Below are 16673 nucleotides of genomic sequence, written 5' to 3'. Positions count from 1 at the left end.
AATCCTTTTTCTATCTCAGCCCAAATGAAGTGAAGGATTGTCCAAACAGAAAGTCTGAATAATTCAGCTTCTCTTGGGAAAAAACAAAGTTAATCTCTCTGGAATCTATATAGCTGCAGAATCACTGGACCATTGAACAACTCTCTACTTCACTTTGGTAGTATAGATTTCCAAGATCCATGAGCATAAAATAATTATTTTTAAACTTTTGAATGAAACAGATTTAAAGTAAAATGGATCAAGTATATAACATTAACGTATTTTAATTAAATTTGACATTTAAAACAAAAGATCAGCATATTTTTTAAATGAGTAAAAAAATTAAAAAATGATCAGCATATTTGAAATGATTTTTAGCTTTCTAAAGTCCATTCATTATTATGAGGCTTAAGAAAGACTTCAGAGGCTGCTTAAACATTTCAATATTTTCATGTAGAGGTTCTTTATCAACCTTGAAATCTGTCAATAAATGTAAATAACAAGTAAAGAAAACATAAAGTATGTAGATTTTTCCTACTATGAACCTTGATTTGATCTATATCACTCTTAGTTGGATGGGATAAATTAACACTTTCTTGAAAGTTTCCTACCATACATGTACATTTAATTTTTAAATATTCGGGACCCGCAGAATATACTATGCCTATTAAGGATTTTTTATTATAATTCTAGACCTGTTAGATACTTGATCTGCTTATCGATTCAAATCAATTTAGTTCTGGCCGGGCGCAGTGGCTAATGCCTGTAATCGCAGCACTTTGGGAGGCTGAGGCAGGTGGATCACTTGAGGTCAGGAGATCGAGACCAGCCTGGCCAACATGGTGAAACCCCATCTCTACTAAAAATACAAAAATTAGCCAGGCATGGTGGCACATGCATGTAATCCCAGCTACTCAGGAGGCTGAGGCACAAGAATCTCTTGAACTTGGGAGGCAAAGGTTGCAGTGAGCGGAGATCGTACCACTGCACTCCAGTCTGGGCAACTGGAGAGTGAGACTCTGTCTCAAATAAATAAAAACAAATCAATTTAGTTCTATCAGCATGTAGTGAGAGTCCACTATAGGGCAGACTGATATCAAATTTCATGGTATAGTCAGCTTTCTAGCACACTTTATGTACTTCTTAAAAAGAGGATAGGCCAGGCGTGGTGGCTCATACCTTTAATCCCAGCACTTTGGGAGGCCGAGGTGAGCAGATCGCCAGAGGTTGGGAGTTTGAAACCAGCCTGGCCAGCATGGTGAAACCCTGTCTCTACTAAAAATACAAAATTTAGCCAGGCGTGTTGACAGCTGCCTGTAATCCCAGCTACTCAAGAAGCTGAGGCAGGAGAATCGCTTGAACCTGGGAGGCAGAGGTTGCAGTGAGCCCAGATCATGCGATTGCACTCCAGCCTGGGCAACAGAGTGAGACTCCATCTCCAAAAAAAAAAAAAAAAGGATGTAAAGTAGGAACCTAGATTAATTAATTTGTAGACTTTATGCCCATGCTAAAATTAAACTTTTTAGATCCTATAGGACAGAAAATATAATATTGTTTGCTCTAATTTTTTAAATTTAGACCTTTAATTGGGATAGACAGCTCAACAGTCCCACAACTCCTTATTATCCCCAACAGATTACCTTCACCCATTTATGTTAGCTGTATCTAACCCCTGCAAGTATTTGAGTTTCAGCCTCCGAAATCTAATCACTTTATTTTATAATAAGAAAACGAATGGTCACAGAAAATAAATAACTTAGCCAAGGTTACCAGCTAGCAAGTGGCACTGAGCCAGAGTCAAAATCCAAGTACAGTGGCTCTTTGTAAAAGGCAGTGTTTTCATCTTACTATATTTTCATTCTCTTTATCAGAACCTAACATTTGTCTGAAATAAGGACCCTCTGTAATTTTTTTAGCTTTCAAAAGTGCCTCGTGGCACTTACAACTTTTATTCATATCCCAAGTTTCAAAATATCATTAACAGATTAAGCACTTTACTACATGCTATTTTGGTGTTTGCACTACTCCCCCGCCTTTCCACTGCCTTTTAGCTGCTCTGAGAGCTGGTAAAGAGAGACGAGAATTATACAATTACATAAGATAAAAGAATGAAAGGTTTAGAGAGGTGAGTAAGAATGAGTGGGTGGTAGGGTCGTGGGCGGGAATAACTGTAGAGGAAGGACAAGGAGAAGGAAAAACTGAGACAGTGGTTCCTGAATATCAAAGACAGGAAGAGTTGAGAAAGACAGCCAGTCATCAAACATTGTTCTTTTATGGGATGTGCTGATTCTGTGTGTGTGTACGTGTGTGTATGTGGATGTGTATATATATATGTATATATGTGTGTATATGTATATATACACTATATATGTGTGTGTGTGTGCGTATGTGTGTGTGATTTGCTAAGTCCACTCAAATTTTAGGCAGATTTTTCCCTTAGGCTCATGTAGCCAGTCCCACACAAAATTACAAAATAGGCAAAACTCATCTTGGAATTCTCCTTTGTACTTTCCTCCATTAAACTGTATTACAAAATGCAGTGCTTTTTTTCTCTGGTTCACCCCAGGCTGAAAACTGGCTCTCTTTGACAATTTTGTTTTAAGCCTGACTCTCTCCTGGAGTATTTACATTTGAAGTCCCATCTCTTAATTATTGAGTAAAAGAACCTCTCTTAAAGGAATTGTTTAAATATCAGTAAGCAGAGAGGTTTGGAATTACTAGAGGGTAAAGGAATCCTTCCTAGAGAATCTCTAATTTCACAACCAACTGTGACTTTATGAGGTCCAGGTTGTTCATATCTAGCCTAAGTACTCAGCATACTCAACTCTCTAGGTTATGTTTTAAATTGACAAGAAAGATACAGAGAGTCTGAGAAGGAAATAACAATCACCAAGCAAACTGTACATTCATCAAAAGTTGACTAAGGAATGCATCAGTGAAGACATTCATTCTAAATAAGCAGATATAATCCCTGATTTATATTCAATTATTGGTGATTAAGGTGAAGTAGCTTTTCTCATCCATTTATCTACTTATTCAGTAGGGATGTGGACTTTAACCAATTTATGAACAGTGTCTTATTTCTCTTCATAATTGAGAGAAGCACCAGTAAAATAAGCAGAATTTCCACAAACTGATCAACTGATATCACTAAAACACTGATTGCTATAAACAAAATAATAAAGGTCAATAGAAAAATAGAAGTTTACCCAAACTTCCCAGATTCTGCAGCCAGACTGCCCGGTTTCAATTTAGGTTCTGCCACTTAACTTGCCTCAATTCCTTATCTATAGACTTGAAATAACAATAGTACCAAAATCATATGATTGCTGTGAGAATTAAGTTAGTATTTTAAAGTGTTTAGAACCATGCTAGGCACTCTGTAAGTGCTTGCTAAATAAAATACTATAATTTTATCTCTTTCCTCACTCTGATGGCAGTTACTTAGGTCTACAAAACAGCTCCATAAATCTGATGTATAATTCAAATTGGCATTGAATTTACACATCTATATCCAGTTAACTTGCTGCCTTGAGCATGGTGCAAGTGAAGAAAATATTATTTTACTTCATTGTATGGTTGTGTCAATGCTTCAAAAATGCATTTTCTTTTAAGGGAAACTGGACATTAGGGTATGAATGATTTATTGCTACTTGGTTATGTTATGTTTATACAATGAAGGAGAGCACAGTTTTGCCTTCAAAGCCCCTAACACTTTTTTTCAATAGCTTTATTGAGGTATAATTCACATACTGTACAATTCTCCCTGTCATCAATAAACAATACTAGTGTTTATTGAATGGCTATTACGTCCCAGGCAATAAACACAAATTGTTTCATTTAATCTTCATAAAAATCCCTTAAGGTAGGTATTATTATACTCAATTTTATGATTCAATTAAAGGGTAAGAACTTTGCAGCTAAAGGTTGAAGTGAGGTTTGAACTTACGTCCATGTAGCTCCAATACGTGTTTTCCACATTCTGCAGCTTCCCTTCAGAAAATTACTTTGTTCTCTTTCAGAGAGTGACTGGAAAAAGGGGGAAAATGTGACTTTTAGAGGGTAGCCGTGGTTAGAGAAACTCTTAATCTTTTAACCTGTCAGAAGAAAAGCCAGAAATAGCAGTCACTGAAAGTTGTTTTAAAACTCTCAATTCAAGGTTGGCATGATAATGCAAAATAGTGTTATTATGCAGAAATAAGCAATCATAAGCATAATACTGATATACACAAATCATAATGCCAATATACACTACTTTAACTTGGAAGGATTCAGCACTTCCTACTAGCATAACTACACCTACCTTTATTGCATTCTCACCAACTGAGTTAGGGTTTAAAATAGGCAAACGAGAAATGATGCAGGGATTCAGGCCCATCTTTTGGACTTTTCACATCAATATGGTATGTTGAAATCAAACCCCTGGACATCATGCTTGGGAATACTTCAGTAATTTTGCCACAATTCATTTATTAAACAAATCTTTAGGTGATTTTTACATGTGCATCAGTACTGTGCTAACCACCAAGTGTACCGAGGTTAAAACAAAAGATGAACCCAGTTCCAGCTCTTAAGGAGTTTACATTTTAGTTCAGGCTTTCATAAGGAGAGGCAGTGAGCGTGCTATACTGTATAGAATGTGGGCTCTTGAACCAGCCTCTCCACTCACCTCTCCACCTGCTGTGTGACCTTGGCATTTGATTTTTAAGCGACTCGATTTTCTATTTTGTAACATAATCGTTGACTTCAAATTAAAGACATATCTAGTTTCATTTCAGGTGTCCGGCACCATACGAAGATGGGGCTAAGAAAATGTTACTGTTGTATAAACAAGAGGATTTCTCGCACGTTTTCTTCCTTTAATATCTGGCATTATTCAATACTGTCCATATTCTACTCCCTCTTCACCGATGAACTGGGACATGTTTTTCACTGCAGCTTAGTCGTCTGGGTGTGCCTGGGGAGGCGTCACAAAGAGCCTATAAAGGGTCCTCACCTATAACGGGAGTAAGAGCGCTGGAAGGAACCCAGGAAGGGCATGCAGACCAAGCGTTCGGTTTCGGAATGTTTTTTGTGTGTGCCCATATTCACCGAGCTTGGGTTATCCTACTCGTAACGAAAAGCCCAGTCACTGAGCTGCTACATTTTCTGCCATATCTTAGCCTTCCCCACGCCCCCCCGCCCCACCCTACTTCACCCTCAAGCGTGAGTGAATGCGCAAATAAGGGTTTTCAAGGCGTCAGTGGGAAAGAGGGAGGGGAAGGCAACGCCGAGGATGGGAGGACAGGGCGGTGGCATCCCTCTAGCGAGAGACAGCCAGAACCCTCGGCGGCGAGGAGAGCTAAAACCCGGCAGTCCCGGGCCAGAAGAGGCCAAGGCAAGATGCTGGACGGGCGGGGACCGATGGGGGGCAGCAGACCATGGCCGCGCACTCAGTCCGCCCCCGGGGCCTCCTCTTGTCCCGAGGAGCACCCCCGCTCCCTGTGTCTTTTGGTTTCGACCGGCCGACTGGGAGGGGCCGTGGGACGCCATTCCCATAATGCTCTGGGGCGTGCCGCCGCCGTCGCCGCCACCTCCCCTACCGCTAGTGGAAGAAGATGGCGGAAGGCGGAGCGGCGGATCTGGACACCCAGCGGTCTGACATCGCGACGCTGCTCAAAACCTCGCTCCGGAAAGGGGACACTTGGTAAGAGAAAGGGGTTGAGATGCCCGCGGTTGCCCGAGGATAGTGGAGAAGTGGGCGGGAGCCGCGAACTGGTGTCTTTCGCTAGTGACAGGTGCGGGCAGGTCCGGCGGCGGCGGCCGCCGGGGCAGCAGGATTTTGGCTGCTTCTGAAATGTTGGGGCAAAGGTTGGACTCTATATGAGGGTCAGGGTTCGTGGCTTGCCAGGGCATGCTGAAAGGTATCCAGGGAGCGGCGGCGGCGGCGGCTCTGACTCGTGCGGTTCTCTTCGTCCTCCTTCCTTCCGTAGTGCCGCTCCCACCTCAGGCCTTCCCGAATGATAGGTTATAGTGGTTTGGTTTGAGTCTTATATACGCTGTTTTAACAGGTCCCGGTGCGGCGGCTTATCACGATCTCACCGGCTTTACTTCTCTGTTCATTTCCTTTCCTAGAATTGTCGGCGTCCAAGTTCCCTTTTATTCTGATTCTTGTAGTCTTCCGGGAAGCAGGCTGCAGGATGTTTGCGGTCTGTACTACACAGGTGGCATGTCAGGGCTCCACATAAGAGACAGAAACCCTAGTTTCCAGTTCCTTGTCAAAGGAGGGAGAGGAGTAGGGAACCTTGGGCTTATGAGAGACCACGTGGTCTTGTGCTTTAGTGGTGGTTTGATAGAAGCCGGCAGCGTTTCTGTTAGACGTGCAGCCCTTCCCTTCTGTTTGAAAGATAAAGTAGGCCTGTAAAAAGTAGATAAGTCCACTTGAGGCTTAACTAACTGCCAATATTCAAACTTGTAAAATGCCAAAGGATATACATTTAAAATACTGAAGGATGTATGTGGACATTTTCACACTTGTCGACCATATCAAGTGGCATCTAGAATAACTTAAATATGTGACTATGTAACATAATTTAAAATTCATTATTTTTGGGGAAGCATAATGTGCCTCTTCATTATAATAAAAAATATTTTCACTTTCCACTGTTACCATAACAGTAGTATATAATTTATAGAGTGTTTCAGTATGGCATAGTGAAAGGAGCAGTAAGATTTAGACCTGAGTTATGTCACAGTTTCACCACTCAACTTGCAGTATGACTTTGAAGAGAGTTAATTTAACTCATTGCACCTCAGTATCTTCCTCTGTAAAATGGACAGTAATTTTATTATAAGGTTTTTATCTTGATTCGTTTTAATATCTTAAGAATTTCATATTTATGAGATATTAAATTTTAGTTACCCTCTTATCTCTGCTCTTTACTCCTGACAAGAGGCTGTGATACTGGGATCATTTTCAGTTAAGCTAATAGGTGGCAGACTTGGGACCTTAATTTAACCTTGATCTAAGTCTTAGTCTCTTTTTTCTTTTTTGGTAGGCTATATATTATGTTTGCGTGATAGAAATACCTAAGGGTGTAAATATATACTTGTTTCATTATATCAAAAAAATAGAATCTTCAAGTGACTTCATAATAGTTACTGTTGGCCTGGCAGGGTGGCTCACGCCTGTAACCCCAGCACTTTGGGAGGCCTAGGAGGGAGGATCACTTGAACTCAGGAGTTCCAGACCAGCCTGGGCACCATGGCGAAACCCCGTCTCTACAAACATACAGAAAAATTAGCTGGGCATGGTGGCACGCCTGTGGTCCCAGCTACTCAGGAGGCTGAGGCGGGAGGATTGCCTGAGCCTAGGAAGCGGAGGTTGCAGTGAGCCGAGATCCGGCCACGGCACTCCAGCGTGGCCAACGTGAGACTCCATCTCAAAAAAAAAAAAGTAATTTTTATTATAATGTTAGATGTTTATTACTGTGGGGAAATTGGACATTTCCTAGGACACCCATGTTTACCTTGGCTTGTGGTAATGACAAATAAGTCCCCACTCGCTATTGTAAGTTAAAGAACATTTAAAAATTCTTAATTCACCCAACCTATTACCACCTTATTTTAAAAAGTGAATTTCCTTAAAATAGAAATCTATAAGTCTGTAACTTAAAATATAAGTGTTATTGTCTCTTATTAATGTCACGTTTTTGTATATGGAGTAATTGGTGGTGTTGACACTACAGGATGACAGGAGCAATATGTGCATTGTGAGCGTTTATAAAGTTTGGTATTTTCAAATAAGTATGTTTTTGCTTTTTTACAAAATTGATGTAAATTGTTTTATATATGTGCGTGTGTGTGTGCGGGTATAGCTCTATAGGTACAAACAGTGTCTCACTGTATCGCCCATGCTGATCTTGAACTCCTGATTTCAAGTGATCCACCTCAGCCTCCCAAAATGCTAGTATCACAAGTATGAACCATAACTAAATACAAGAGGCTCATAAATTTGAGTCATTTCAGTGCTTTTATTGTAAATAAAAGTAAACTGAGGACCACATATTTAGATAAAAGCAGATTGTGCAAGTTTATCCTCACATTAATTTTCTCTTAAAGGAAAAAAACTGCAAGAGAAAGATGGTACTGGGAGTTGCAGAAACCAGTTTGGTTTATTTGTGAGCCAGTTTATTTGCAAATTAGCAAGTGAAACCTGTCCAAAAACAAAGTAGTATAGAGCAAAAATTTGATTCAGAGTTTTAAAGAGAATAATTTGATAAGTATAAATTTGATGATGAACTTAACAAGTACAGAACTGGTGGGGATATGTAATAATTTAGTTTATGTTTTTGGAACTCACTAGAAAGTTGTTTTTCCTTTTAATATCTTTTTTTAATCTTTGAATCAGGTTATTTGAAATTTGCCCTATGGAATATTGTCGTGGCATATGTATGTAACTTCCTAGGAAAGACTGGGCTATTGAGAAAAAATGGTGGGTTTACCATAAGTTTATGCTTGAAAGTTTAATACACATGTCTGAAGTTATAGTCAAATGCATCAGAGTGAATAAATTTCACTTACTAGCTTTTGAGCACTTTGCAGATAATGACTGTCTCATGGTAACTTGGGTAACTAACTTCCATACCTAGGCAAGTATAAAGATTTATTTGATTCTGTGTAAGTACTACAGTTTCTCTTTATTTGTAAGCAGTGAATGATTTTTATCTAAAAACTGATTTTCTAGAGATGAAAATAAGTTACAGAAGTGTGAGATGAAGAGAAACATACTTTATGATATATTTGGTTCTAGACTTTATATTGAGAAGTAAATCAAAATTAATACAAGAGAGTAATACTTTTTTAAAAAGCAAGAAGAAGGTAGCACTGATTTGTATAAGGAGTAAAGCAGTCTCAAAATGATATTTGTTGATCTGTGTTTCAGTTCCAACAAGAGATCAGAAAACCATGAACAAGGTTTAGAGTTTAGGAACTACGGGAAAGAGATACATGAACTAGAATTGTATAGCTTAGGATGAATTAAAAACAATTTTCAGATACATGGTGGTTTCGTCTGATGAGACAAGATAATTTGCTTAAGGTATACATGAGTATTTTAGGAACATATTTAAGGAATGGTAGTTAATGAGTTACAAAGAAAATTATGGGTTATAAAATACTCTCTTTGGAAAAAAAGTTTTTGACACAGAGTCTCGCTGTGTCGCCCAGGCTAGAGTACAGTGCGTGGTCTCAGCTCACTGCAACCACCTCCAGGGTTCAAGTGATCCTCCCACGTCAGCCTCCCGAGTAGCTGGGCCTGCAGGCACATGCCACCACGCCCGGCTAATTTTTGTATTTTTAGTAGAGACAGGGTTTCCCCATGTTACCCAGGCTGGTTTCGAACTCCTGGCCTGAAGTGATCCACCTACCTTGGCCTCCCAAAGGGCTGGGATTACAGGTGTGAACCACCTGTAAAATTTCTGGCCTGGAAATTTTTAAAGAAATGGGCCTATTTAAAATAAAACATAACCACAAATCATCCAAAGCACTGCTTCATTTCCCTCATTTTTATTAAATGTTATTCATCTGCTAATCATTTTCAGTAATTTTTGTGTATGATTGTTAAGTGGTAATGTGTAGTTAACTTTTGCAGTTTAGCAAAACATTGCATGCCATTTTTGTATAAACCCTAATAACTGTAGTAGGTAACTTTACAGAGTAAGTAATTTGTGTGTAGAGGCATTTAAAATCTCTATGACATTTTCGTTTCAATAATTGCCAAAGAATCTGATCAATGAAGTTTTAGGCAAGAGACGTTGATTTCAGTTTTTAGACGTTTCTGTCCATTCCTACTCTTACTTGGAAATCTCTGAGACTTAATTTTATTTGATCCCTTATGTTTATGCAACTTTGAAACTAAAAGAAAATAACCTTATATTCACAAATCCCTTAATAATGAAAAAGAACACTATTACTCAACATGAATTTCAAAATATTTAGTGTAGACTTAAAGAAATTTTTATATTACTATTACTTTTAAAATTAATTTTAGTAGTGCCAGGGTGTTTACGACCAGAGTAGGGTATATACTACATCATTTATAGGAAATGAAACCAAAAGGAAAAACTTTTTCAGTCTTGGTAAATTGGTGAAAACAAGGGCAGAGATAGTGACCTTAAGGCATGTTTCACATCTTAGATGCTTAAAAATCTAGGAAAGCAACTTGTCTTAATTTAAGCCTTTTTCGTAAGTTTTTAAATGACTTCTGTTAGTGAGTTCGGGGTTAATGTACCCTAATAGGCCAGGAAGGTCCAGAGCTAGTCAATGATTTCATTTATCTGTTTGGTGAAATTCAGGCTTTATTTTTTTCTAAATTATACCATTTTCCTGTTAGCACATATAAGGCATTAAATGACCTTTTTGCAAAATGGTTTTGTGACAGTTAACAATTTTGCTTTTATATAAGTGTAACAAGATAAAATTAGTTTGTCAGGCCATGACCTGTAATGTTACATTTAAAAACACTATGTGCCAGGTACTGTTATAAATGCTTATTGACTTATTTACTCATCACCATATTACCACAATTCTGGGAATCGGTGTTATTCACATTTGACAAAATAGGAATCATAGGCTCAAAAAGGTTTTCACATAGTGGTATAGCTGGGATTTGAACCCAAGTAGTTTAGGTCTTTGGTTTGTGCCCTTAAAGCACTGTGCCACATTGCCTCTGATTTTATTAAAAAAAAATTTTTTTTAGAGACAGAGTCTCGCTTCATCACCCAGGGTGGAGTGTAGTGGCATAGTCATAGCCCATTGTAGCTTCAAACTCCTCGGCTCAAGCAGTTTTCCTGCCTCAGCCTCTGAAATAGCTGGAACTACAGGTGTGCGCCACCACACCCGGCTAATTTTTAAAGTTTTTGTGGAGATGGGATCTTACTGTGTTGCCTAGACTGGTTTGAAACTCCTGACCTCAAATGATCCTCTGACTTCAGTCTCACAAGTATTAATAGCTGGGATTACAGGTGTGAACCCCTATGCCCAGCCTCTGTCTGTCTCTTATTTTAAAGATTCATTTTTTAAAAAGTAGATTCACTTTAAAAAGAAAAGAACCTATTTTTCTTTTTAAAGGAAGTCTATTTTATATTTAGTAGCAGAATTCTACCATTTGCCTCTTGTGACTGTTCAGTTTAGATATGATAGAACATGTAGGAAATCTTAACACCTTGCTTCTGGAAATTAAAACATGCTTAAAGATTGATAGGTGAATAACTGAATATACAGAGCTAATGTCATTTTGATCCACAAGTAGATTCAGACAAGAAAAATCTGAGGTCATTTACTATTGAGCTTTTGAATTCTAATTGTTTATCAATAATTATTAGCTCTTATTAGAGATGATATGGCCCCTTCACATATAGTTTTACAGAAATAACCCATCAAGGATATAGTAAGATCTTGTAGGCTATTTTGTTTCAGTACTTGGTCCATATTTTAAAAGTATGGTATTGGTTTACTGTAAGCCACAAATACATAAGGCTTTCTTCTTGGACTTAAATCCATATGAACCACTCAGCACGGAAAATGCAAATATGAAAGCATTATTATATTCCATGTTTACCAACCGATTTTTTTCCCTAGAGATAACTCTTAAAGAATTTTTGAAGTGAAAGAACATTTAAATTAAGATAGTCGAAGATACAATAATAAAACAGTCAATTTTGCTATCTTTGTCTTGAATGTATCTTATGATGTGAGTTTAGAGTGATTCTTCTTTTTTCCACTGAAAATCACTTCATTAATAAGCCATGATTATTGACAAAAGTGAATTGGTATATATTGGGTATATTGGTAGGGAAATAAGGGGAAGGTAGAGAACAACTGATAAAGGTTGATCATGTGCATTATGAGATTTGAACCTCAAAAGAAGGACCAAAATATATTTATTTATATGGCTTATAGATGAGGAATCTGAGAGAAATTAATTGGCTTGCTCATAGTTTACTACCAGCGGACATTTATTAAATGCTTAGTCTGTCGCAGCCACTATTTTAAATGCTTTACACTTACGCAGCCTTTAAAGTACATGCTCTTATTACACTTCATTTTATCTTTGATGATTTCAGAGCTGGTTTAAATACCTGGTTTATAAAGATTTAAAGTACTAGATACTATCTAATACTAGGAATAGATCCTTAGTATTAAAAATGGTTTTATGCTGTCACTACTCGAATGTAATTCAAACAATATTTCATTAAACCATGGGAATTTCTCTTTTTTCTTAGTCCTTGTATAGAATTTTTCAACAATTACTAAATACTTTTTTTCTTCCCTGAGTAATGTCAGTCTAGCTTGTTTCTTTTATTTTAATTTCCTCACTTACCACTGTAATTCACATTCTATGTCTCATATTCATTCCTCTGAAGCCCCTTCCCCAGACTCTTTCTCCCATTTATCCTTTAAACAGGGGAACCTAGATCCTTTAGATTTTATCACCGAGTTTACACAAAAGTCACTATTCAAGAAATCTAGCATAAGCCTAGTAAGTAGCCTCAGTTTTGGATACAGATTAAAATTATTTGAGGGAAGGGTCAAAAATGGCTCCTTACGAAGGAGGTAATAAGTTCCAATTATAATATAAAACAGAAAACCCCTATAAGATTAACCTGCATTTAATTCTGCCTAGACTGCCTTTACTACTTCCATCACTAAGATTCTACGTGGTTTACTTATAGCTCTCCAAAAAGAAAAGAGTAATAATGACGCCTTTTTTTCCTCCAAGAAAGGAGAACTAAGAATGCTAACTGTCTTTTCCATTCTCCCTTTAGTTTTGAGAAGACCCAGATATTAGTGTGGTAATTCCCCACCATAAGAGAAAATCATTTAGCAGAAGTACCAGTAGAAAGGACTTCCTTTGTGAAAGAAGTCAAAGATCTCACAAAGAAGTTCAAGGGTGGCTCTGAGGCCAGGGTATTCTAAGTTTAGAGCCCATTAAATCAAGACCTGAGAACATTTAGAGACAAAGTTACTTAACTGAAAAGAGCATCAAGTTCCTTGCTTCAGGTAGAAAACACCTGGTAATCTGGATTGATTTCTGTTATTTACCCATATGTTTTTACAGCTTGACAAAGTTTAACAGTTTAGTCAAGAGATTTGCCTTTGATAAAAAGATGGGAAATTTATATTCATACATTTGAATGGATTTCAAGCTGAAGAACTTTTTAATTCTCAGGAGAGATGTAGCTAAGTATTTATATGTACCACATAGTTGTGGCTATGGTTTACAAAAACTTATTACTCATTTACTATGTTAAGAGCATTTTAAAAGTTCTCTAGATACAGGTTCCTTATATAATGTAATATATTTGTCCCAAATATATTACATATATGAAATACATGGTAGTATTCTCATTTTACCAGTACAGAAACTGAGATAGTTAAATGTATATGGTCATAACACTTAGTGGTAGAGCAGGAGGTCTAACTTAAAGCTTGCATTTTAAATTCTAACTGTACTGCCTGCCTATGCGTGATAGAGCCATACCCAGATTATGGAAGCAACTTTTTGAAAGACAAATACTTGAAAGTATTAAAATCAAGAAATGACAGCTTTGTAATACTTGTTAAACACATTTTCATTTGTTATTAATATCAAGAGCCTCTAGAATTTTCTGAGTCTTCTTGGTTTAGCCTTCTAGTCTCAGCAGTCTCATTTCTAATTAATGTATCTCTGTTTTGATACAGATAGTGTCTCCCATTTCCTGCGAATTATTTGCTTTTTCCTGCTTTTGGGGCCTTTATACCCCATTTCTGTTGTTTCTAATACTTCTTAAAAATTACTGACTTTCATTTCAAAACCTAGTTCAAAGTCAGTCTCTAAAACCACCTCTAATCTCATCCAAATTTGTGGCCCCTCCATTCTTTGCTTTTAAAATATATATGTATATATAAAACAGCTTTATTGTGATGCTATTCACATACCTTACAATTTGCCCACTTAAAGTGGACAGTTCACTGGGTTTTAGTATACTCAAAAGAGTTGTGCAGCCATGACCATAATCAATTCTGGAATATTTTCATCATCCCAAAAAGGAACCTCATACCCATTAATAGTCACCTCCCATTTCTCTCCCAAACTCCTCTGCTCTAGGCAGCTACTAATCTGTTTTCTGTCTTTATATATTTGCCTATTCTGGATATTCTATATAAATGGAATCGTATAGTATGTGCGATTTTTGCATCTTGCTTCTTTTACTTAGCATACATGTTTTGTAGGTTCATGCATGTTATAGCATATATCAATATGTTACTTATTTTTACTGCTGAATGATACAGTCATGAGTCACTTAATGACAAGGATAACTTCTGAGAAATGTGTGGTTAGGCAATTTTGTCGTGTGAACATCTTAAGAGGGTACTTACACAAATCTAGATGGTATTGCCTACTACATACCTGGGATGTATTGCCTGTTGCTCCTAGGCAAAAAAACCTGTACAACATGTTACTGTAGTGCATACTGTAGTCAATTCTAATATAATGGTAAGTGTGTGTGTGTGTGTGTGTGTGTGTGTGTGTGTGTATCTAAACATAGAAAAGGTAAAAATACAATATTATGATCTTTTTTGTTTTTAGAGACAGGGTCTGGCTCTGTCACCCAGACTGAAATGCAGTAGCCTGATACTGGCTCACATTACCCTTGACCTCCTGCTTCCTCATCCTCCCAATTAGCTAGGACTTCAGGCAAGCACCACTGTGTCTATTTTTTTATTTTTTATTTTTGTAGAAATGAGGATCTTGCTGTGTTGCTTGCCCAGGCTGGTCTTGAACGCCTGGCCTCAAGCACTCCTCCCACCTTAGTCTTCCAAAGTGTTGGGATTATAGGCATGAGCCACTGTGTTTAGCCAGACATAATGTGTCTGTTATTGACCAAAATGTTGTTATATGGTATGTGACCATATTCCATTGTATAGATATAACACATTTGATATATCCATTTATCAATTGATAGACATTTGAATTTCCAATTTTTGCCTATTTTGAATAATCCTGCTATGAACATCCATTGCAAGTTTTCATTTCTCGTGTATATACCTGTAAGTGGAATTGCTAGGTCCCTGTTTAACTTTTTAAGGAACTGCTAGACTGTTTTTCTAAGTGGCCGTAATTTTACACTGCCACCAGCAGTGTATGAGGGTTCCAGTTTTTTCACCTCCTTGTCAGCACTTGTTATGTTCTTTATATATATATATATATATATATATATATATATATATATATTAGTGGATGTGAAGTAGTATCTCATTGTAGTTTTGATTTGCATTTTCCTGATAGGTAATGATGTTATCTTTTCATCTGGTCATTGGCCATTTGTATGTCTTTTGGATGTCTGTCCAGATTCTTTGCTCATTTAAAAAATTTGGTTATTTTGTCTTTTTATTATTGCATTGTAAAAGTTCTCTAGATACAGGTTCCTTATCATATAGTCAATTTGCAAATTTTTCTTCCATTCTGTGGATTTTCTTTTTACTTTCTTGGTAGTGTCCATTGAAACATAGAAGTTTTTATTTTAATGAAATTCAATTTGCCTGTTTTTTCTTTTGTCACTTTTGCTTTTGGTATCATGTCTAAGAAGGCTTGGCTTAATTCAAGGTCATGAGGATTTACTCTTATATTTTCTTTTCCAAGTTTTATAGTTTTAGCTCTTACATTTAAGTCTGTAATTCAACCGAGTTAATTTTTTGTGTATGTGGTCACGGGAGGAGTTCAATTTCATTCTTTTGCTTGTGGTTATCCAGTTGTCCCAAAACTATTTGTCAAAAAGATCATTCTTCCCCTGCGCAATTGTCTTGGTACCCTGCTTGAAAATCAATTGACTGTAAAAGTGAGGGTTTATTTCTAGATTCTCTATTTGATTGACATATATTGTGTATCTTTATACCAGTACCACATTATAACTGTATAGACAGTTTTAAAATCTGGAACTGTGTCCTCCAACAACTTTTCAAGCTTGTTTTGGCCCTCTTCTCTTACTAGTTTACACTATGTTGAAATGTTGTTTTGTAAATATTCTTAAATATGTGTTTGTATTTCATTACTCCATATAAGTGACACACTCATCTTTTTGCAGCCTGTCTTCTTAGCTTCTCTCATTCGAAATCTACCCCATCTCTTTATTTCTTAGAGGTATCTGGTATAGTAGTATTTGCACAGCAAATGCTTTGTGTCATTTAACCCATGGATCTCTCTTCCACTCCTAATCTCATGCCCCAAAAGCACAAACAATGTGCTGTCTTAAGAACATAGATAAGTGTGCTAATTATCAAAAACACATTTACAGTACCTGGAAAATGTAAGACAACACCCTCAGCAGATGAAAATGACCTGGCATCCTAAAAGGAGGCTAAACTCACATTAATCCTTCAAATGAAAAAATAGTCACATCATACCCTTTAAATAGTGCTTTAAAACATTCAAAATTATTTATATTGTTTGTGGAAATACAGTTATGTAAGAAAAGTATAAAAATATTCATGGAATGATAAATGCTAAATCAGAGTAAGGGTATTCCAAGAGAGGGGCCCACAAGGGGTTATATTAATATTTATAATAATTTTCTTTAGGTGCTTGTTTTGATGGTATATATGTAGATGCTCGTTATTATTCGAAGTTTAATGTATGCCTGCGTATGATACAAAATACTTTTAAAAAGCAAAGT

The 16673-nt window shown here is 37.0% G+C and overlaps 2 protein-coding genes across 5 annotated transcripts in view; one reads left to right on the top strand and one right to left on the bottom strand.

Annotated features, from left to right (window-relative positions):
• TAFA2 (TAFA chemokine like family member 2) overlaps positions 1–4961 on the bottom strand; it is a 578950-nt gene extending 573989 nt beyond the window's left edge. Inside the window, exons 1-2 of the mRNA XM_032173196.2 lie at positions 4649–4961; positions 3929–4008 (exon numbers count right to left, since the gene is read on the bottom strand). Coding sequence (XP_032029087.2) covers positions 3929–4008; positions 4649–4714 — 146 coding nt within the window. The 5' untranslated portion in view covers positions 4715–4961. The remainder of the gene's footprint in view (positions 1–3928; positions 4009–4648) is intronic.
• A 612-nt stretch (positions 4962–5573) lies between these two features.
• Positions 5574–16673, top strand: part of USP15 (ubiquitin specific peptidase 15) — a 144921-nt gene continuing 133821 nt past the window's right edge. For all 4 annotated transcript variants that reach the window (XM_032173189.2, XM_032173188.2, XM_032173194.2 and 1 more), the window contains exon 1: positions 5574–5665. In XM_032173189.2, the coding sequence (XP_032029080.1) occupies positions 5577–5665 (89 nt within the window). In that variant the 5' untranslated portion in view covers positions 5574–5576. The remainder of the gene's footprint in view (positions 5666–16673) is intronic.

The sequence above is a fragment of the Hylobates moloch genome, unplaced genomic scaffold, assembly GCF_009828535.3.
Source record: "Hylobates moloch isolate HMO894 unplaced genomic scaffold, HMol_V3 SCAFFOLD_13, whole genome shotgun sequence".
In the NCBI taxonomy this organism is placed as follows: domain Eukaryota; kingdom Metazoa; phylum Chordata; class Mammalia; order Primates; family Hylobatidae; genus Hylobates; species Hylobates moloch.
The sequence above is the reverse complement of the archived record's forward strand: the minus strand, read 5'-3'. Positions and strand labels throughout refer to the sequence as shown.